General features: G+C 35.0%; 1 protein-coding gene across 5 annotated transcripts in view; it reads left to right on the top strand.

Annotated features, from left to right (window-relative positions):
• FXR1 (FMR1 autosomal homolog 1) overlaps window positions 1-21,618 on the top strand; it is a 60,848-nt gene that overhangs the window by 25,911 nt on the left and 13,319 nt on the right. For all 5 annotated transcript variants that reach the window (XM_045037225.1, XM_006944239.5, XM_045037226.1 and 2 more), the window contains exons 4-11: window positions 7,004-7,075; window positions 7,496-7,644; window positions 7,871-7,964; window positions 8,391-8,507; window positions 10,205-10,375; window positions 11,645-11,723; window positions 15,365-15,474; window positions 20,260-20,346. In XM_045037225.1, the coding sequence (XP_044893160.1) occupies window positions 7,004-7,075; window positions 7,496-7,644; window positions 7,871-7,964; window positions 8,391-8,507; window positions 10,205-10,375; window positions 11,645-11,723; window positions 15,365-15,474; window positions 20,260-20,346 (879 nt within the window). The remainder of the gene's footprint in view (window positions 1-7,003; window positions 7,076-7,495; window positions 7,645-7,870; window positions 7,965-8,390; window positions 8,508-10,204; window positions 10,376-11,644; window positions 11,724-15,364; window positions 15,475-20,259; window positions 20,347-21,618) is intronic.

The following is a 21,618-nucleotide window of genomic DNA, read 5'->3' as shown; positions in this document are numbered from 1 at the left end:
GTGTTTGTTTCCTCATAGATTGGCCGGCTGGGTTGTTATTAATTGTCAAGTTTTATAAACCTGATAACAGGAAGGGGATGTCTTTTGAGTGTTCATTTCTTTGATCACTAGTGATATGGAGCTTCTTTTAAATTAGTTTATTGGCTTTTAGCCCTTTGTTCTATGAATTGTGTGTTTTTTTGTCCATGTAGATTTTGATAATAGAACATTTTTGTATTTTATGTAGGTTTTTGTGGTATATGTGCAGTCAAATGCTCTACCCCTGAGCTATACCCCCATTTTTGTGTTATATATTGTACTTTCTCACAGTCAGTTAAAAAGTGTATTTAATGCCTTTTGCCACAAAGTTATAATTTATTCCAATCTGCCAATATTTTTTGGTGTGGCCTTCAAGATACTTTTAGTATTTTTTAGTATTTCTACAGGTATGATCTGTTCTTTTTTTTTTTATTAAGGAGTGTTTAGGTTTTTAATCTAACTTCTCTAACTTAGTACACAGTATATTTTAGTATATTGATATATTTAAATCATCAGCCACTGTTTCTGGTAGTCACATATCATAAAGCAGTAATAATAGCTGATGCTTGTATAGCACTAACGTGTAATATACGAATAATTGGTTTTTTAAACAGATTATCTCAGTTTGACATAACAGTCTCTTTAGGGCCTCTTCTAAATGCTGTGAATACTTTATTAAATCTTTCCTGGGTCGTATAGCCTGAAGGTTGGGAAGCTGAGAACCAGTTTCAGTTTTTGTCTTAAGTGTTATTCTTTAATATATTAATTATGCTGTATTCACAGGGTGTTGTCAGTTGTGTGCCAGACTTGCAACTCCTGTTCTTTTGCACCTTTGGGAACCTTTCCTTTTTGCAGAAGGGAAAGATCACTTTGATTTGGCTGTCAGTAATGAATTAGAACAAAAATGATCCAGGAGAGAGCTTTTTGTGGAGCTTTTCAGGCATTTGTTTAAAGTTCAGCCATCTGAAATTTTCATTCTTGTCAGTCAGGAATGGCTGAATATTGACAATTTCGTATGATGTACTCTAAAATATTTCTGTTATAAAAATGTTAGGCTACTTGAGGATTTACCTTTCCAGTCAACCTGAGGCTGACGTGGAATTAGAGAACGTAAATTAATGTCATTGGTCCAGTGTTGTCAAGAAAACACTATATGATTTATAATAGAAAGATGATTTTGAGAGGTCTACAATTCCAAGCTTTATTTTTAAGCCCTCTTTGTCACTTTCTTTTTTGACTTTTAAGAAGCGGTGACATAGGTTTTAAAATCCTTACAGCATTTAATACAATTAAATTTTTCATTAAGTGATTGTTTGCTTGTTTGATTTTGCTAACTTAAGATTGCTAAGAAAATGCTCAGCTTGTGAAGTTGGAGGTAATGAGAAAACAAAGATTTTTTTTTTTAGAATTTCTTAAGATGGCTATATAATGTGAGATATTGGAAGTGCAGTAGAAAGTGTTCTTCCCCTGGTGATTTTACATGTGAAGTTTTGTCTTTATTATAGATACCTGCCTTGTTCAGTAAGTTAATACGTGAGCTCACACAAACACATTACATAGAAAGTCTGACTTCTGAGGCTAGTGTATCATTTTACAAGGTTTTTAAAGTTTTCTTCTTGGGTTTAACAGATTAAAAACCTTTGTTTCTCTCTCTCTCTCTCTCTCTTTCTTTTCTTTCTTTTCTTTCTTTCTTTCTTTCTTTCTTTCTTTCTTTCTTTCTTTCTTTCTTTCGAATTGTGATGCTTTTTGTTTGAGATAAGAATTCGCACATTTTTGTTCTTGCAGCATAGGACTTTTCTCTCATTTTATGGCAGATTGTCAGGCTTTGTTAATACTTTAATAAATGTTGGGATAGAGGCCTTGAGAGAAAGTAGGTAAAGGTAATAAGAATACTTTGAGATAGGACACTCCCTTACCTTAAAATTTTTTAAATTCAGTATTTTAGGGGTGCCTATGTGTCTCAATTGGTTAAGCATCTGACTCTTGATTTCAGCTCAGGCCATGATCTCACAGTTTGTGAGCTTAAGCCCTATATCAAGCTCTGTTCTGACAGTGTGGAGCCTGCTCCAGATTCTCCCTCTCTCTCTGCCCCTCCCCCTTTCTTGTATGTGTGCACGTTCTCTCTCTCTCCCTCTCAAAGATAAATAAAAATGTAAAACAATTTAAAAAAATAAGTATTTGACTTATACAAAAGATGCAAGATATGTGTAGTTTCCATTGTACCTTTATTTAAAACATTTTTTTAATGTTTATTTTTGGGAGAGAGAGCAAGAGCCAGGGAGGGACAGAGAGACAGACAGACAGACAGACAGACACAGAATCTGAAGCAGGCTCCAGGCTCTGAGCTGTCAGCACAGAGCCCAGCGTGGGGCTTGATCCCATGAACAGTGAGATCATGACCTGAGCCGAAGTTGGACTGACTTAACGGAAGGTTAACTGACTGAGCCATCCAGGCACCCCTCCGTTGTACCTTTAAAAAATGTCTCCGTTTGATTCTTGGAACCAGTCTGAAAATTTTACCTATTTGTAGTCTTTCTTATAATACCTTTCTTATAATACCTTTCTTATAATAATAAGTCTGTTAGTCTTAGTGCTCGGGAAGTGTTCTTAAATGTGCTTCTTAAAGAAGAGGTGAACATACTCATCTTTATTATGTGGGAAATGGATATTTTCCAAGACTTAAGAAACTCATTTGTTAAAAGTATCAGCAACATACACAGATGAGGAAATACTATTGTATAGGTAGATAAGTCACATTAGTGTGTTCTAGATGTTAAGCTTGTTTTTCTAATGTACATATTCCATTTTTTCATAATAGATTATGATTGTAATGAGATAGCGGATACAGAGGAATAGTACTCAACAGATACATCTCAGTTATAAAACCAGCTGCTGTGATTAAATACTCAGTTTAATGGTTAATATTATTTAGAAATTTTCTTTATAATTCGGTGAAATTAATAAACATTCTTTATTTCTGGTGTTCATATTATCTTTATTTGGTTGTGACTTTGAAAGGGATAGTTGAATGTTATTATCTTGAATGAACAGTTGATTACGTTAGGATCCAGACTGAATTCCATTTAAGTAATAGTTTGGTAGTGTGCTAGAATTTGGAGACCATTTTGTAATAAGATTTGACTTGGAGTTGTTTGGTAGCAAGAACCCTGAAATAGATTTTTGGAATTTGAGTCTTCATATTCTATCCTCCACTACATGAAACTGGACTTTTTCAGCTTGAGTACTGTTGTGTGTTTAGGTCTGTCACAGGTGCTTTTTGATCTGCCTTTTTTTTTAAAGATCTTCCTTGGATTTGAAGAAAGAGAATATTAAAAACAATGAGGGCCATCGCTTGAGAGTGTGATTTGCTCCCTTGGAATAGTTTGGAAATTTAAAGTCTGAATAAAGGGAATTTCTATGAGGTGCTTCTACTCCAGTGATGTAGTCATAAATATAGTAGTCAAATCTGAGACATAGTATAGTAGGTCACAATAACAATGCTGGGTCAATAAAGTGATTTTTTTTATTGTATGGAATACACTCTTCATTTTATAAAGAGTGTGATTTGACCCACTGCACTCAGGTGGAGCCAAATTCATACTGTTTGATTCAAGCTTCAGGGACTTGGATTTAGTTGGCTTTCTTTATGTGAGTTGAGTGGCTTTGTCTTTCAGCGGTAAACTTACTAATGAAGCTTACAGAGGTAGATGTTAAGTATAGAATGGAATCCAGCATTTTAATGTTCATGAGAGATAAAGCCTCAAGGCAGTTCAGAATGGTTTATTCTCTCTTTTGGAGGTAAACTCAAATAGGAAGCCAGATTCCTAGAAGATTGTGTTTTGGTGAAAACAGAATTAGAACAAGGGGATTAGGTAGATTAAAGACCTATTTTTGTCAGCAAACTTTTGAGACACCCATTCACTAGATCACCAAGAGATACTCCAGTCTGCTTAGCTGAACTGCCTTTCCGAGATAGTACTTGGCATGGACACTTTCCCTCTGGTTCTTAGGGTTTTCTTGTAATCTGCAGCGTTTTGGGGAAAATGGTCATCACTTCCATTTGGGTCCAGTGGGCCATTAAAACAATTTTTTTTTTAAAGTCATTTCACGTATAATTTCACAGAAGTTAATAATAAAAGGATGCTGAAAGTCAACATTAAGGATTTTAATGAGCATTTAAAAGATAGCAAATTCAACTTTTTTTTGATGTTTATTTACTTAGAGCACGAGAGAGCGCGCGGGGGAGAGGCGGGGGGGGGGGTGGTGGGGGGGAGAGGCAGAGAGAACTATAGAGACACAGAATCTGAAGGAGTCTCCAGGCTCTGAGCAGTCAGCACAGAACCCGATGCAGGGCTTGAATTCAGGAGCAGTGAGATCATGCCCTGAGCTGAAGTCAGACACTCATCCGACTGAGCCATCCATGCACCCCAGCAAATTCAGCTTTTTATTTCGTATTTTTTTGTTTTGATAATACATCTACCTAAAGTGAGAACAGGTCCCTATTGCTCATCAGCTCATGCATATAAACCCAGAATAAATTCATCTTACAGATACTAATGTCAAATTTAAAACACATCTAGTAAGTTCTGGTTTATCATTTCATTCTAGTTCATCTTATACTTGAATTATAATTATAATTATATAATTGTAATTATCAGAATCCAGTACTCTAAGAATATTTTGGAACTTTTAGTAGCTTCTAATTTTATTGAACAGACCATAGTCATCTTTGTGCTACAGTTATACCATTTTCATATTTAACCGATTGCATTGACTAATCCATTGAATTTTTTCATGTCTTCATCATCTGTTTCTTTCTAGTTATCTTTGCATGCACAGCTGTTTTGGCATTTGTCCATTTATGAATTGTATGGTGTACATTTTGGTGTGCAAACAAAAGATGAAAGAATATGGAATATGGTCACATGTCCTTTTAGAAAAACAGAATGGTCCCCAGTCTTGTCTCAGGATTTTGTATGATGAAGTCCAATTTGAATGATTAACTGGATGAGAATACTAAATTTCCTTTTTTTCCTTAGAAGTGTATTGTTTTGAGAATATTCATCTAGGTTGTTGTCATCTAAGGGCTTCATATTGGGGAGATTCTGCTTGTAATTTCACATTCATCATTTGAATCTAGGGTGCTATCTGCATCAGTCCTGATTCCTCTGAAGTTATGAAAGTTCTTCCTCTGTAAATTTTGTCTTTACAGTTATGGGTGGGAAATTAAAAATTCTGAATTCTTAACTGTTCAGTGAAAACCAAAAGCAGACTGCAAGAATGGTGTCTCCAGTCTTTTTATACTTTATTCTTGAAAGACTATGCAGTAAAACTACAGGGTGATGCAGTAGTAACACTATATTTCACTGTTGTGTTCTTTCAGGTGATACCGTCATTCTTTTCTTTAGACTTTTTTAAAGCACAATTGGAAATAACTGATGAATGATGGTGAAGTAGTAAAGTGTTTCAAGATCCAGAAGAAACAGGATCACTAGATTTCCCCAGAGAGGTTCCATTGGATACATACAATAATTGCAAGATAGAATGAGTTTTGTTTTACTCTAAAGAAAGTAAAATTTATTTTTTGGAGACCTATAAGAAAGGATAAAAGTTGTGACGAAGTAGATTTGCTCATAAAAAATGTACAGGTAAAGTTAAGTCCACTGGAGCCTGATTGGTATACAGGTCTTCCTTTTTTCTGATCATGGTGCACTGTGAAGTTGATCATGAGGTTTTGACTTATTTACATTCCCAGATTCCCCCACTTCAAGATTACTCTCAGATCACCTCAGTGAAGCTTCAGGCTTTCCAACAGTATTTGCATGTTTAATAGTTTGCATTTAACCCACGTATGGGTGTTATCATTGGTAGGTTTTCTCTGCAGAGGCATCCTTAGTTCATATAATCAAGACTTTTGTGGGGTACTTCTTGGTCATCTGTTCCTCCAGCCTCCCCCCTCCACCCCGATTTCCACGTATTGAAAATGATATATCAAACAAGATGCTGTATCATAATAACTCTAATCCCTAATGGAAACTTCTCTAATGTGTTATGTTAAACTACTTGATAATTACAAATACAGAGCATATAAGGTGATTTTGTTGTTGTTGTTGTTGTTGTTGCATAGGATGCTTGTAAGATACTTATGTACCCTGCTAGAGGTACTAAATTTAGAATTTATTTATTGTTCAGGTGAACCATTTGTGCATTTGATTCAGGTTCTTCAGCAAGGAATCTAAATACCGTATCCTTGAAGGAATTTTAAAATTGGGTTTCTTTTTGAAAACAGCTCTTGATTTCAACATTAAAATTTTTTTTTTAATGTTTTTATTTATTTTTGAGATAGAGTGTGAGTGAGGGAGGGGCAGAGAGAGAGGGAGACACAGAATCCAAAGCAGCCTCCAGGCTCTGAGCTGTGAGCACAGAGCCTGACGCAGGGCTCAAACTCACAGACTGTGAGATCATGACCTGAGCTGAAGTCAGACGCCCAACCGACTGAGACACCCAGGCGCCCCTGATTTCAACATTTTAAAAATAGTTATCAGATTTCAAATACATCTTTAATAAGTTCTAGATTATCCTTGTGTCTGATACTTGCATCACCACAACACAGTGCTTTCCAGATGAACAGTATTGACAGAAACTGAAAGAACTGTTTCACACTGTGTTAAACTGTCTTGTAAGAAGAATTCTTTAAAATACTTATGTTTAGGAAACTCACAAATTTGGAATTAGATTTCCAAGGAGCCAAATGGCCCAAAAAAGGGTTCATTTTTGTTTTTCAGTAGTAAAATTTAACTGTGTACATGACTCTCTTATTAAATTATTTGTAGCACACTAGTTTCAGTACAGTGACATTTTTGATTCTGGAGTTTCATGGGATTTCGCATTTAAAATAAGTCATTGTTTATAATGTTGAAGTCTTTCAGAATGAAGGATTCTTCATTCAAAAAAGATAAGGACCTTTTTTTCCCCCTCTTCTTAGGTGTATTCAAGAGCAAATGACCAAGAACCATGTGGATGGTGGTTGGCTAAAGTTCGAATGATGAAAGGAGAGGTAAGTAATGTTAACGCTTGCATTGTGACTAGTTTCTAGGGAAATAACCTCAACTCTTGGTTTCTGTTAATGCTACTTCAACTCTTAGTTTTGTTTCTAAATGCCCACTTTATAAATAGTTCATCATACATTTAAAAAGTTCATCAGACCATTAATTTTTATTTGTTTTCTGAACTTGCAAACATCAAAGCTGCTCTCCAGGGGTGCACTTCAAACATGTGAGGACACCAAGGTTCATGCTTGTAAGAACATATAATCTAGTTTTAAGGCAAATCAGATTGACGTAACTAAGCTGTACTTAGTATTTGTGCCACAAGGGGGAGGGTCTACTGGTTAAGCTGAGCAAGGCAATTAGAATTTCATTTAAAGCTCATTATTTTTGTTCAGATGGGATTTTAAAAGTATTCTGATGTCTTTTAGTTTTATGTCATTGAATATGCTGCTTGTGATGCCACTTACAATGAAATAGTCACATTTGAACGACTTCGGCCTGTCAATCAAAATAAAACTGTCAAAAAAAATACCTTCTTTAAATGCACAGTGGATGTTCCTGAGGATTTGAGAGAGGCGTGAGTAGTTTTGTTTACTACTGAATTGCTTTGTGAATTAAGAGGATTTTTTAGTGCTACAAAAATCTTTTTTTCCCAAATACCCAATCAGAAACTTCTGATAGAAAATCTTTTTAATAAACAAAAGTTTTAATGGGTAGTGTCGAAATGAAAAACTTAGTTTGTGTTATAATTGCCTTCTGAATTTAATCTATTATTTAAGTCTTAAATATGAATTCCTCTCTAGGTGTGCTAATGAAAATGCACATAAAGATTTTAAGAAAGCAGTAGGAGCATGCAGAATTTTTTACCATCCAGAAACCACACAGCTAATGATACTGGTAAGATAATTCCATATTTTAAGGTAGTCAATGGATATTTTCCGGATTTTATAATTAAGTATTTCATAAGATAAAAGCTAACTTGGTACAATAGTGAATTTATTAATCCATGTGGGAGAAAAATTTTTACAGCTATAAAATGTTAAATTCTTTTGTGGAATTAGGAGGAAAAAATACGACATTCTTAACAACATGAAATGATTAACATGTGGGATCCTGGATCCTTCTGTCTCCACCAATCATAATTTGAATAGCAGAACTAAATAATATGGGAATTCAGAAAAGAGTAAGATTACTCGTGGAAGAGGGTATGGTGGGTGAGGAGAGAAGTGTAGTAGCTGAGAATCAAGGAAGGCTTTATGTGGAAGCCCTTTGTATTATCTTGAAAAATAAGATTTTTTGAGTGATTAATTTGTTTGTTAATAGTCTGCCAGTGAAGCAACTGTGAAGAGAGTAAACATTTTAAGTGACATGCATTTGCGAAGTATTCGTACGAAGTTGATGCTTATGTCCAGAAATGAAGAGGCCACTAAGCATTTAGAAGTAAGTGGGTTTACTTAAAAGATTTTTTGTGTGTCCCACTTAGTTTCATAAGTATATTATTCATAAGTATATTGAGTTCCCTGGCTCAAACTACTTGACTGTTAGGTAAGGCAACTTGGGACCTGTTCTGTGGCTAATACCAGGAGTCATTGTGTCTATAGAACGATTGTTTTTTGTTACTTTCCCCAAATATAGCCTTCTGTTTGCTAAATGCCTGTTGAGTTTTTTGTTACGACTGAGATAACAGGTGCTAAAAGAACTTAGAAACACATTAGGGATGTCCAGTAGAAAACTGTATTGCTAGTTTTTCTTTATTCTGTCCTTACCGTTTTTTAGTGACCTGTCAGCTGTCAGTCATAACACACTTCCATTAGTAAGTAGTTCAGTTTAATAACTCTTACGTAAGAGGAGAGGAGGACACATAGCATGTAGTTTTGAAAAGAGCCTGTTGTTGGCTTTTCTATCCTATCCTAAGGTACTCCTCTCTTTTCACCTACTCTTCACTGGCCCACTGTTAGGAGAACCCAACATACATTCAAATCTTTTAGAAATTGATGTTTGTTTAGGACAAATTTGTGCATACCCTTATTAATTTAAAAGTTCCAAATAAGGGATATGTGACTGTGTTGTGAAAAATGAATCCTCTGAATTGGGGAACTCGTTGTATCAGTAATTCCAGAACATTGTTTTAGAATTACTATTTTCTGTGATCATGACTAAATAGGCTGATCAAACTCTTTTTCCCCCTATTACATGATGCCAAATGAGTATCCTTTATATATTTTTTCTTAGTTCTTTTTTTTAATTATGGTAAGATCCAACATAAAATTTACCATCTTAGCCATTTTTATTTTTTTTTAGTTTATTTATTTTGAGAGAGAGCCTGAGTGGAGGAGGGGTAGCAACAGAGGGAGAGAGAGAATCCCTAGGAGCTTGAACCCACAAACCATGAGATCATGACCCGAGCTGAAATCAAGAGTTGGATGCTCAACCAACTGACTGAGCCACCCAGGCACCCCTCATTTTAACCATTTTTAAGTGTTCAGTTCAGGAGTGTGAAGTATGTTCACATTGTTAATCAACCAGTTTCCAGAACTTTTCATTTTGCAGAACTGAAACTATACCCGTTAAACAACTTCCGTATCCCCTTCCTCCCAACCTCAGGCAACCACCATTCTACTTTTTGTTGCTATAAATTTACTCTAGAAACCATGTAACTGGAATCATACAGTATTAGTTTTTTGTTAACTGGCTCATGTCATTTAGCACAATGTTCTCAGTCCACATTGTAGCATGTGTTAGAATTTCTTTCCTTTTTTTTTTCTTTTTTTTCTTTGAGAGACAGAGAGCATGAGCAGGGGAGGGGCAGAGAGAGGGAGACAGAGAATCTGAAGCAGGCTCCAGGCTCTGAGCTGTCAGCACAGAGCCTGATGTGGGGCTTGAACTCACAAATTGTGAGATCATGACCTTAGCCGAAGTTGGGACGCTTAACCAACTGAACCACCCAGGCACTCCTAGAATTTCCATTTGAAGACTGAATCATTTTGTATGCATATATCATTTTGTTTATCTGTTCATTCAGTTGACATTTGGTTTACTTCTACTTCTTGACTGTTAGGAGTAATGCTGCAAACCGATGTGTAAAAAACTTTATTTTTAATCTTTTGTAATAAGTTCTAACATACCTCTTTTACTAGTGCACAAAACAACTTGCGGCAGCTTTTCATGAGGAATTTGTTGTGAGAGAAGATCTAATGGGCCTGGCAATAGGAACACATGGTAGTAACATACAGCAAGCTAGGAAGGTTCCTGGAGTTACAGCTATTGAGCTAGATGAAGATACTGGCACATTCAGGATCTATGGAGAGGTAAGCTATTGTCTGACCCCACCTTGGGTAACTTAGAGCATAACTATTGTTTGATTGTATTTTCTCTGGAATTTCAGTTTCCCAGTGATAAAATACTTAAAAATCAGTCAGCCCAAGTAATCATTACATGCATGGACGTGGGTTAAAGAGGATATTGTATTATATGGGGCAATGAGAGATTTACTGAGTATTTAATATGTACTGTTTTCTGAAGTTTCTTAACCCAACTGCTTCTGATTTTAACTCCCGATTTATGTGCATTATAAATAATGCACTTTGTTTTGAGGGCTTCCTACATGTCAGGCGCTGGTATTTATAAATAGCATGTAGTAGAGGAGCCTTTTTCTTTTTCTTTTTTTTAAAATTTTTTTAGCGTTTATTTTTGGGAGAGAGAGAGTGCAAACGAGGGAGGGGCAGAGAGAGAGGGAGAGACAGAATCTGAAGCAGGCTCCAGGCTCTGAGCTGTCAGCACAGAGCCCGATGCAGTGCTTGAACCCACAAACTGCAAGATCATGACCTGAGCCCAAGTCAGATGCTTAACTGACTGAGCCACCCAGGTGCCCTAGGAATTTTAATGATCATAATCAGTAGGTGTCTGCACAAAAATAGCTTTTTAAATAATTTCTTATGTTGAGAATGAAAAAACTGCACAGACAGTATAGACAGTGTGAACAATTTGGTTATTTTAAACTTCATTTGTTAGGAGAGCGTATGAGTGTGAGACGGGTGGGGGAGCAGAGAGAGAGGTTGAGAGAATCCCTGGCAGTCTGCGTGCTATCAGTGCAGAGCCCAGTAATGGGCTCGATCTCATGAAGTATGAGATGATGACCTGAGCTGAAATCAGGAGTTGGATGCTTAACCCACTGAGCCACCCAGGTGCTGCCCCATGAACAATTTGTTTTTAGCATTCACCTGAAGAAATTGAATATGTGAGTGTAGAACAAATACATTTAGGATAAGGTTAAAGTTTGGCTAACATGATAAGTAAGTTTAACTCTTTCTGTTTTATTAGGAGTTTAAAAGGGCTTAGAAGAGATTTTTTTTTTTAAAGAGATGTTCTAATAGTACACTTTTTCCTAGGGTTTTTACAATTCTTTTTTTTTCTTAAGTACTTCATGAATTTCTTGACTTAAAATGTCACATTGATGGGCTGAGCAGAATCTTGTAACAGAGCATAATAATTCAGAACTTCTCATTTCTTTGTTTTTATTTTGGGTTGGGGTTTTCTTCAGGATTCTTTTTTATGTTTATTTTTTCCTCGTTCTGCAGAGTGCTGATGCTGTAAAAAAGGCTAGAGGTTTCTTGGAATTTGTGGAGGATTTTATTCAGGTTCCTAGGAATCTTGTTGGTAGGTACTTCTACTAACAAATAAGTTAAATGTTAGTAATTATATACAGTGATTTAATGGAGATTTAATGTTTCTGATAACCATATTTTATAGTTACGGGAACATTTGATAGGGGTACTTTTCATTTTTTAGTAACATTGTGTGTGTCTTGTATCTCATTATCCTATTAAAAAAGTAAAGGAGTTTTCTTCTGTACAGAGTGACTCACTGATAAGATCCATGATTTTTATAATAGTTTGTCATTAAGTTTTTTAAAAGCCGTTTCATCCCTTGGGCTTTATCTTCTTATTCACTTAATGCCTTTTTATCATTCATATGTCCATCAAAGTTGTCATCGTAATTTTTGAGAAGGTGTTTGTGATATTTCTTCTGTTTAGTGCAGAAGAAAAAGTAAGTACACAGTAGGCCCTGAATAAATAATAATTGGTTGTTGCAAAGGCATAGAATAAGGTAAGAAGTCATGGGCAGGAGAAAAGGATGGTGATTGTGATAGGAGGGGAGTTTTCACTACTAAGTTTCTGACACCATTAATGAAAATTATTGTACCCATGGCTTATTAAGATAGTGACAAAACTTTGAGATTCCTCCCTCGCCCCCAAATTTTGAGTTTGAAGCTGTAAAGGAGCTTTATAGTTTGGGATGAGTTCTTTAATAGCTTTGGTATTAAATCCTCTACATCTGTGCTAACTGTCCTTTTTAAATGCTATTTAGGACAAATGGGGAAATTTTTGTCCTGTATTAAATAGTGATTATCCTAAACGTTTAATACAAAAATAAGCATTCACAGAAAGCAGAGATGTTTAGAGGAGGGGCTTGAGTTTTTGTCCACTGTTGTGGTTTCTTGATGTTACTGAAACAGAGCCCCTTGGGCTTCATTTATATTTAATTAGGCCTGTTATGCCTTTAGGAAATGGTTTCTTGCTATAGGTGTTCTATTTTTCAAATACTGTTAAAAAAAAATTAGCTGGAGAAAATATTTAAAAAGATGTTTGTTTTGACCAGTAACAAGTTAATATACCCTGGGACAAAAGTCTACAGTACAATAACTTGGGCAGTTTTCTTTGTTTTCAACTATCTGTTTGCTTCTAGCTCTGCCTAAGCATTTGGATAGGTATGACATACTGCTGATTAAGTTAATTCCATTTTATTTGTTTTTATTCACTGTAGATTGAACTGAAAAGATGAGTTTAGATGTTAAAATTGAGTCTAAGCTTGAAGGGTTTTGTATAATTCTAATAAACAATACACAAAATATAATCAGATGTTTATTGTCAAATGAAATCACCTTCAAAAAGCTGCTTTTGAAAATGATTCCCTGTTTTGTTTAAATCACAATTATTGACATCCATCAGCACTAACATTGTGGTGGCTGCTTCACAGAACATAATTTAACTTTGGTTTCTTCACTTGTAAAAATGATTTGGCTATGAGTGTGTGCATGGGAATCAGGGTTTTTTCCAACCCAACAAGTATGTAAAAGATAGCCTTGGTCTTCTAGAATTTGTGGTAGTGTTAATTTTGAGTAAAAATTCCTGATATTTCAGAAATAACAAAATTGGATATATTTGTAGTTCTCTGGTTCTTTTGTTTATTCATTTATCTGTGCAATGATACGAGTATGTGTCATGTCTCTTTTTTTACTCTGTCTTGGTTGGCTTTGGTGATTTGGATTATTTGGGACTCTTCAGAAAATATATATTAGCAGCAACTGTTACATTAGTGAACTGTTACATTAGTGAAATACTCAGTGTAAAGATTTCTTGGTTGTTGTGTATAATAATGCTACGTTTTGCTTCAAAATGTTTTATGGGTGAAGCAGTCTTTTGAAAAATAGTAAATTCTTAGTCAAAGTGAAAAAGAAAAAGTGGACTGAGGAGTAGAAGGGAATGAGGACTTCTTGGTGGGTAAGTTCAAGAGAATTTCCTTATACATTCAGGTTCCAAGAATTCTAGACCCTGATCATTCCCACCCCTCCTAAGTCAAAAAAATACTATGTGGTCATTGATTTATAGTGAATTGAAACCTTTCGCCTCCTGGAAGCCTTCCTTAATCACTTCTTTACTCTGTCCCTTCAGCATTTATGCTCAGTGCTCAATTTATACTACAGGTCTGCTTCAGTTTGTCAATATGCTTTGGAATTTAAACTATGGAAATGATCAGTTAAAATATTGACGGTCTCTGGTGGGACTAAATAAAACTTGCAGGTAGGTCCCTGCCACAGACCCCAGAAGGGTGATGGATGTACACTCACCAGTGGTATAGTTCATAGAAGGAAGGGGCAATGAATGATCTGGGGGAGGGATTATGATATATCAATCTGATTTTTGTTTTTTCGAAAAGACATTTGCTTATTTTTAGCAGGGTCAAGGATGGAGTTGCTGCTTGAGCTTCACTGTGTTAACAATGAAGGTTGCTTTTATATACTGCTGCTAGGGCTGCTCAGAGAAGATCTACATCATGTGAATCCCTTGTCCTACTGTATTTTTTTCTTTTTTACCTGTTCAGTTGCTGCTGCTTTTAAATTTAGGGTTATGAATGGGGAAGGAGGGTTGAGAATAGGGATAGAAAAATCCTGTAATGGTGTCTTTGCTGTATTGACCCACTTACTGTTGCTGTTGTTCCCATTTATTCTTTAATGGAAACTGTTCTCAAGCATGCAATAGGAAAATTTTCTATTTTAACTCTTTTCAACCAAAATGAATTTATTGTAGAAATAGATTGCTTGATTTAGTTAAAAAAAAAAAAAAAAAACTGGGGGGATTTGGACTTAGTAACTTTTATAAGGAGTGTACACATCTGTTTCATACAGGGAAGGTTACCTGAATATTTACTTCTGTTACCAGGTAACACTGTCCACTATTGCTTTGGTATTTTGACTTTGCTGTCTTTGTAACTAGCAATTTCCTAAGGGGAAGAGAATCTTCCTTCCCCCCTTTTAGTTTCTGTTTTCGTTATTGGATACTCAATAACTGCTGTTTGACACATTACATGTTAAGTGTGGAGAAGGTAAATAATTTGGAATTTGTGTCTGTATACAGTATTTCATACCTAGGAAGATAGCATACCATGTACATGCTATGTGTATTTGTATAGCTGTGAAATACTTAAAAACTTGGTGAAAAATGTTACAGACATTTCATTGAAGAGAATATTCATTTTAAAAGTATGTTCAAATTATAGGCGTGTTTTGGATGAGTAGCAACTTGAATATGAAAGCAAGATTGAATTTGTTAACTTAAAAATAATATATAATAAACAAATTGTTATGATTAATGCCAAAATAAAAGTGTTTCTTTTGCCTTTATTTGTATATCTAAGCTTTTGGAATGGGTTGCATTGATATTTTAAAAATATTGAAAAATGACATAGAACATGTTTAGTCTTTGAAAATATCTTAACATGTGAGCAGTATTGTCAATCCTAGTTAACTATAGCCTAAGGAATTCTAAAGAGAAGGGAAGTTTCAGACCAAGGATAAAAATTTCTCAGTAGTTTTCAGGATGAATATATTGAGATTAAGAAGATGGAACTATGCTTGGTTTTTAAAAATTTGATAGCAAGTCAAATTATTTGGGAGATAGTGTTGGAAGGATAGCAGTACTGATTTTTAACTTATTGCTATCTTTTTTCTCTTATTAAAGGAAAAGTAATTGGAAAAAATGGCAAAGTTATTCAGGAAATAGTGGACAAATCTGGTGTGGTTCGGGTGAGAATTGAAGGAGACAATGAAAATAAACTACCTAGAGAAGATGTAAGTATTCAAAATGTAATTTGGTTTGAGCTTTGCCTGTTTTTCTTTCTTTCTTTCCTTTCTTTCTTTCCTTTCTTTTCTTTCTCTCTCCCTCCCTCCCCCCCACCCCCCTTTCTTTCCTTTCTTCTTTCTTTCACCATGTTCTGTTCTTGGCTAACTTACGATGTTATTTTATATTTTGGAAATCATTTTGGTGAGTTGTATGTAGTGATGTACTTCCACTCTGATAACAGTGGGTTTTTTTCTTTAAAAAATTTTTGTCCTTTACTGTATTGCTTTACATACTTAGAAAATAAGTCATCTTTCAACATGGGCTTTGGGATCTCATTTGGTTTCTTAGTACTTCAGTAAAAAACCCCATTTTTGATAAAAAGACTTCAATTTGATAATTTCAACAGTTATTTTTTGTACTTAACCAGAGGATAGAGCTGTAAAATTTGATACTCTGACAAAAGTTTGTTTTAAAGGAATTCTTAGTAAATAACTGTGTACTTGACCCTTTTTGGAATCTGAAAGCCCTGATTATTTCTTAATTGAAATCTTTAAGGTTTTATGTTGCTATTCTTTTCAAAAAAAATTTTTTTTTATTTTTTAATGTTTATTTTTGAGACAGAGACCGAGTATGAGTGGGGGAGGGGCAGAGAGAGAGAGGGAGAAACAGACTCTGAGGCAGGCTTCAGGCTCTGAGCTGTTAGCAAAGAGCCTGACATGGGGCTCAAATCCACGAACCCTGAGATCATGACCTGAGCTGAAGTCAGATGCTCAATCAATTGAGCCACCCAGGCGCCCCTGTGTTGCTATTCTGACAACAACTTTCTGAAATTTCTTGTTCAGTCCCTTCTCACATGTTAATGTTTTGTCTATACTGCACTTCCTTACTTCTCATCCATCCCTTTAAGGATCTCTTAACTGGGTGGCTCCAGTGTCTTAAACTTTGTATGCTTGTGAATATAAGGCAAGCATTTTCTTCCAAATTATCTCCTAGAAAGCAGCTTTAGTTTTGCAGAATAGATTATTGCTTGAAGAGTTTGTTAGCCTGTTGGGAAAAACCACCTCTTTAAAAAAACAAAAACAACTGTAGTCAAAGGAGTCCTTATGTGTTGGATGTTGTAAAGATGCCTACTGAAGAGCCATTTCCTTTATTCCCTTTAATTAGAATGTAGAGGCAAAAAAAAAAAAAAAAAAAAAAGAAAAACACATGACTTAGAGAAATGACTAGTTGGTGGCTCAAATTGGTTTCATGCCTACACTGCTTCCAAAGTTGCTTTAAATTTCAAGTAAATTTTACTTTTTAAGCAACCCTACCTCCCATTGCCTTTGAGAGGGGGATTAAAATCAAGGTGTCATAGTATTGGAATTTGTACTTTTCCCCTTTATGTTTAATGTATAAAATAATCCATTTGGCATACAACCACTGCCTAAAAATTGGTTTGACTATCAAGATGTGTATTGGTTAGGGCCATTATAGGACTCCAGTGTAAATTTCTTAGTTTTATCTACTTACTTATCTGTTCTTCTCTTAGCTTGACTTACCTCTAGTTGCTTTCTAGTATTTAACATTTTCTTGTGGGGCACCTGACTGGCTCAGTGGATACATCAAGCAACTCTTAATCTCAGGGTCAAGAGTCCAAGCCGCATGTTGGGTGTGGAGCCTACTTAAAAAAAAAAAAAAAAAAAAAATCTTGTTGCAGGCTGACTCTTTTAGGTCTTTCTTCATAAATAAGAACTTCGCCGTACTATATACTGTTTGTAGTTTTGGTCAGTGTCACCCCTATTTCTGTGCCAGGGTTAAGAAACTTATATGCTTACAGAAACCAAGCAGATTATTAAATGATGAAGCAGGTTGGGTTATACAAGACCAGGGATAGGGGAGTACACGGTCCATTTCTATAAAAGAAACAGATGCTGCTTAGCTTTTATCTGGTTGCCATGTGAGAATGTATGTGTTATGTGTTGCCATATCTTTGGTATTAAGAGAAGCTAGAAACCTATAATGTGTAAAATTTAAAAATTTTCAAAACATCGCATTTTAAGTCAAATCTGAAGGTTGGCATTCACTTACTTGGGGCTACCATTTCATAAGCTAAATCCTGTGGCCAACTCTGTTTATAGCTTGTTTACTCTGAAGTCCTTGGTGACCCACCTTTAGCCTGAGAGGGTCTTTTTCTATCTCTATCATAGCAATTATTATCTGTATAATTGAGTATTTAATGGTTTTTCTCTCAATCTTCTGTTTATTATCTTAACCTCACCAAGCCACATTATGGACTCTGAATCAAGAAATGAAATCTGAATTCTCATATTCTCTACTCTAGCCCAATGAATTGTATAGGGTTAGGTACTTGATAAATATTTTATATCAATTTTTAACATTGGGTTTGAGGGGTGCCTGGCTGGCTCAGTCAGTAGAGCATGTGACTCTTGATCTCAGGGTCCTGAGTTGAAGCCCCATGTTGGTGGATTTGAGTTTTTCACTGAAAAATAAATAATATTTATATACAAGTTAGACTAGCACAGAAGGGTATAGTGTGAAAAACAAATGAGTGTCTATGTTCTGCCCATATCTCTCCTCTCTCTATTGTGTCTAATAGATTTTAGATGGTTGTTGGTTGCCTTTTTTATGTCTTTGTTTTGCTACTAAAAACAGTGCTGCAGCAAACATCCTTTACAACTGGAGAGTAAATTCCTGGAAGTGGATTTCTTAGATCAAAGGGTAAAAGATATTTAAATTTTTAGATCTTCTTAGTTTCCCACACACCACACATTCCTTCTATCAGTGTAGGAATTATGTCTATTTTCCACATACTTGCCACCAGTTTGTTTGTTTGTTTGTTTTATAAATGTGGTCTCCAAGCTCAGTGTGGAGCCCAAGAGTCCCCCGAGACACCCAGGCACCCCTAGAGCTTTTGTGTTTTAAGGAAGCTAGTCTTTTGTCTTTTCATATTTGTAGTAAATATTCTTTCTTTCTCCTTGATACGCACCCCCCCCCCCATAAATTTTTTATGTTGTTGGGATTTTTTAAGACTTTTATGACTTAAGACATTTGATTTTGCCATGCTTGGCAAGGTCTTTCCTACATGTAGGTAATTCAGAAATTCATTTGTATTTCATTTGCGGGGTTTTTTTAAGTATGTAAATTTTTCACTCCAGTGGATTTGTGTGTGTGTGTGTGTGTGTGTGTGTGTGTGTGTGTGTGTGTGTATTAGGAACAGGGATCCTGCTTTATTTTTCCCATGTGCTAGTTGGTAGTCTCAGTGCCATCTATTAAATATAAGTGATGAGTTACTAGTATTTTTAAAAAATCAAGAAATTTCACTGAAAAAATTCTTAGAAATCTGTATATTTAGTAATAATCATTTACTCTTCAGATTTTTTATTGTGGCTTTAGAGTAGTCATTAAAATATTTTGTAGTATATGTGCCTTTAAGGTTGTGTTTCTGCCTGTCCTTTGGAGGTAGCTAACTGGTGATAGCATCTCATCTTCAGGGTCAAGGCATTGTATTTCTCTTAATTCCTTCCAGATCATCTGTCTGGAATGACTTTCTCTTCTTTACTTACTTGGTAAATTCTATTTGTTTTTAACATTTACTTTAATAATATTCTTAGGAATTCCCAAAGTTTCCATATCTGGGGTGGTGGCATAGTCCATATTCTACTTTAATATTCTTGTGTTTTTTATTGATATCACTAATATTACATAATAAGATTATTGCAGAAATGTTTAGTATCTTTTCTGAGATTGTGATTGCCTTTAGAATAGGGACTTTGTTTTATTTGTCCATTTTCCTTAGTGTAGATTCTGGCAAGTAACATGTAGTTGTTATTTGGAGTTAGGTGACCGTATATGAAATTGGCTGACTGATTTGCTAATTATATGACTTTGGGCAAATTGCTTTCTCAACTGTAAAAGTGGATTATTTTTTTTTAATTGGAGTATTAAAGTTACTTTTTAATGAATATTAAGATACAGATGTAGAATAAATAATATACTCCCAGAAATATAGTATGTGCTTAAAATGTTTTAGATTCCACCCCTCTCCCCGCCCCTCCCCCCCCCCCCCCTTATTAATTCACTTTGCACTCTCTTATATCTGCTTGTGAATTCCAGAGGACAGGGTCAAGACTTCCGTACTTCCTAAGCTTGTTATATTCCCTTTTTTCAGGCTCTCTTAGCCAATCTGTTTAAATAGCTGTTAGGAACTAATTTGTAGAATCAAAATAAGGCAAGGCACTGAAACTGATTGGGTGAGTGTATTTAGGCTTTACTTATTTTCCTTAGCCATTAAGAAGCTGGAAGTGTACTACTTCATAAATTCAGCAAAGTTAATCCTGTGATTTGCTTTAATAGTGGTGACTAAATATTTGCTCATATTAGTAATTCCTTTATATTGTGTAAATGTTTGTATTCCTTAGGTGACACTTGTGTTAATGGTCAGGAAGCACTCCCTCCAATACACAGATGTTAACGGTTTTGTTATGTGCCCTTGTCAGGGATAATCTAGGTGATGTACTTTACCATTTTAAAGCCATCACCACCAAGGTGAGATATCTAGTCTGTAAATTCATACCAGTTCAAGGAAAATGTCTTTAAAAGGTGGTTTGTATACAGAGAAAGATTGAATTAGAAATTAGAAAATCTGATATAAACTGGTATTTTAAAAGTAAAAATTTTAAATTTTAAATCACTGTTTTAGAAAAGTTTTCCAAATTATACATTGGTATGTCACATTTATACTAGAACTTTATTAAAATATTAAATACTGAAGACATTGTGTTTTCTTACAGGGTATGGTTCCATTTGTATTTGTTGGCACTAAAGAAAGCATCGGAAATGTGCAAGTTCTTTTAGAGTACCATATTGCTTATCTAAAGGTTTGTATGCTGTTACACATTCATGTCATTGTTGCTTCACATGTTAAACTAAAGGTTACATCAATTTTATATTTATGTTAAATTTCAATTCTTTATTTTAAAATAATTTAATCAAGCTTCAGATTTACCCTGTTTTTCTACATGAGAGTTTAAAAGTAAAAAGTCCTTTAAAAATTTTAAAAATTTAAAGTCCCATAATAAAATCATGGGCTTTATGCACGTTGTTTCTCTTTTTTCTGAACTGTTATATTTCTTTCCTTATTCTTTAGGAAATGATCATGCTTGTGTTCCTATAATGTGACTGTCATCACTTTATGTATCTACCTGTGCTACACTGAAACCATTTTATTTTACCTTGATGTTTTAGGTGCAAATAGGGCAGAGAACTGGGAGTGAAAGTGTGCTTTCTTGGTAACTGATGTTCTCTGAATCAGACGCACTACCTTGTAGACCTCATTTGATCTTAACCATTGTTTCTAATATAATCTATTTGAGTTGATAAATAAAGAGCAAGGGTTTTAGGAAAATGCCCCATAAGTTACTAAAAGTTACAATTGTTATTTTTTTACTTTTATTACTAAGTTTCTCTTGTAAAACCTTCAACAGCTCTGTCTCTAGTAGTGGGTTTTTCTTTTAGTCACTCATATCATTGCTGCTATGTTAATATTTTGAAAGCACATCTGATACCATTCTTTTAAAACTCATCTCTAGAAATCTTAGTTCAGTCTGGCATTTTATGTTCATGCTTTATCTTCTAGTACTCTACTACCTTTTAGTCAAGAGCTTTGTCAAGTTACCTTACCTTCACATCTTGTAATGACCTTAGTTTCTGAATGACCAAGTCTCCTGGTACCTCTAGGCCACAACTTGGGTGTCACTGTTTTGATGGAAAAGTAGGTTAATAGTCCCTCTTATACATGGCACCTATATCCCACTTAGCAGAGTTTTAATTTCTTGAGGGGTGAGTCTGGTAATATTGTGTAATTATTAGCTATTTAACAGTTTATGCATACATACATTATTACATACGGGAACTAAAACTCCCAGTGAGAATACTGCCCTAGCATAAGAAACATTTATTCTACCTTGTAACCACCAACGAATAGTTTAATGCTTGTCCGTTAAACATACCCTTGAACATGGAGAGTCCTTGTCTTTTTTAATATTGTATGCCTGTAACACTTAGCGTAGTTGGTGCTCAGTAAGGTATTTAATAAATGTTTAATGAATTGAGTCAGCAAATGACCTTGTGAATTGTATTTATTAAGTACA

This window comes from Felis catus, chromosome C2, assembly GCF_018350175.1.
Source record: "Felis catus isolate Fca126 chromosome C2, F.catus_Fca126_mat1.0, whole genome shotgun sequence".
In the NCBI taxonomy this organism is placed as follows: domain Eukaryota; kingdom Metazoa; phylum Chordata; class Mammalia; order Carnivora; family Felidae; genus Felis; species Felis catus.
This window is presented reverse-complemented; position numbering and strand designations above follow the sequence as displayed.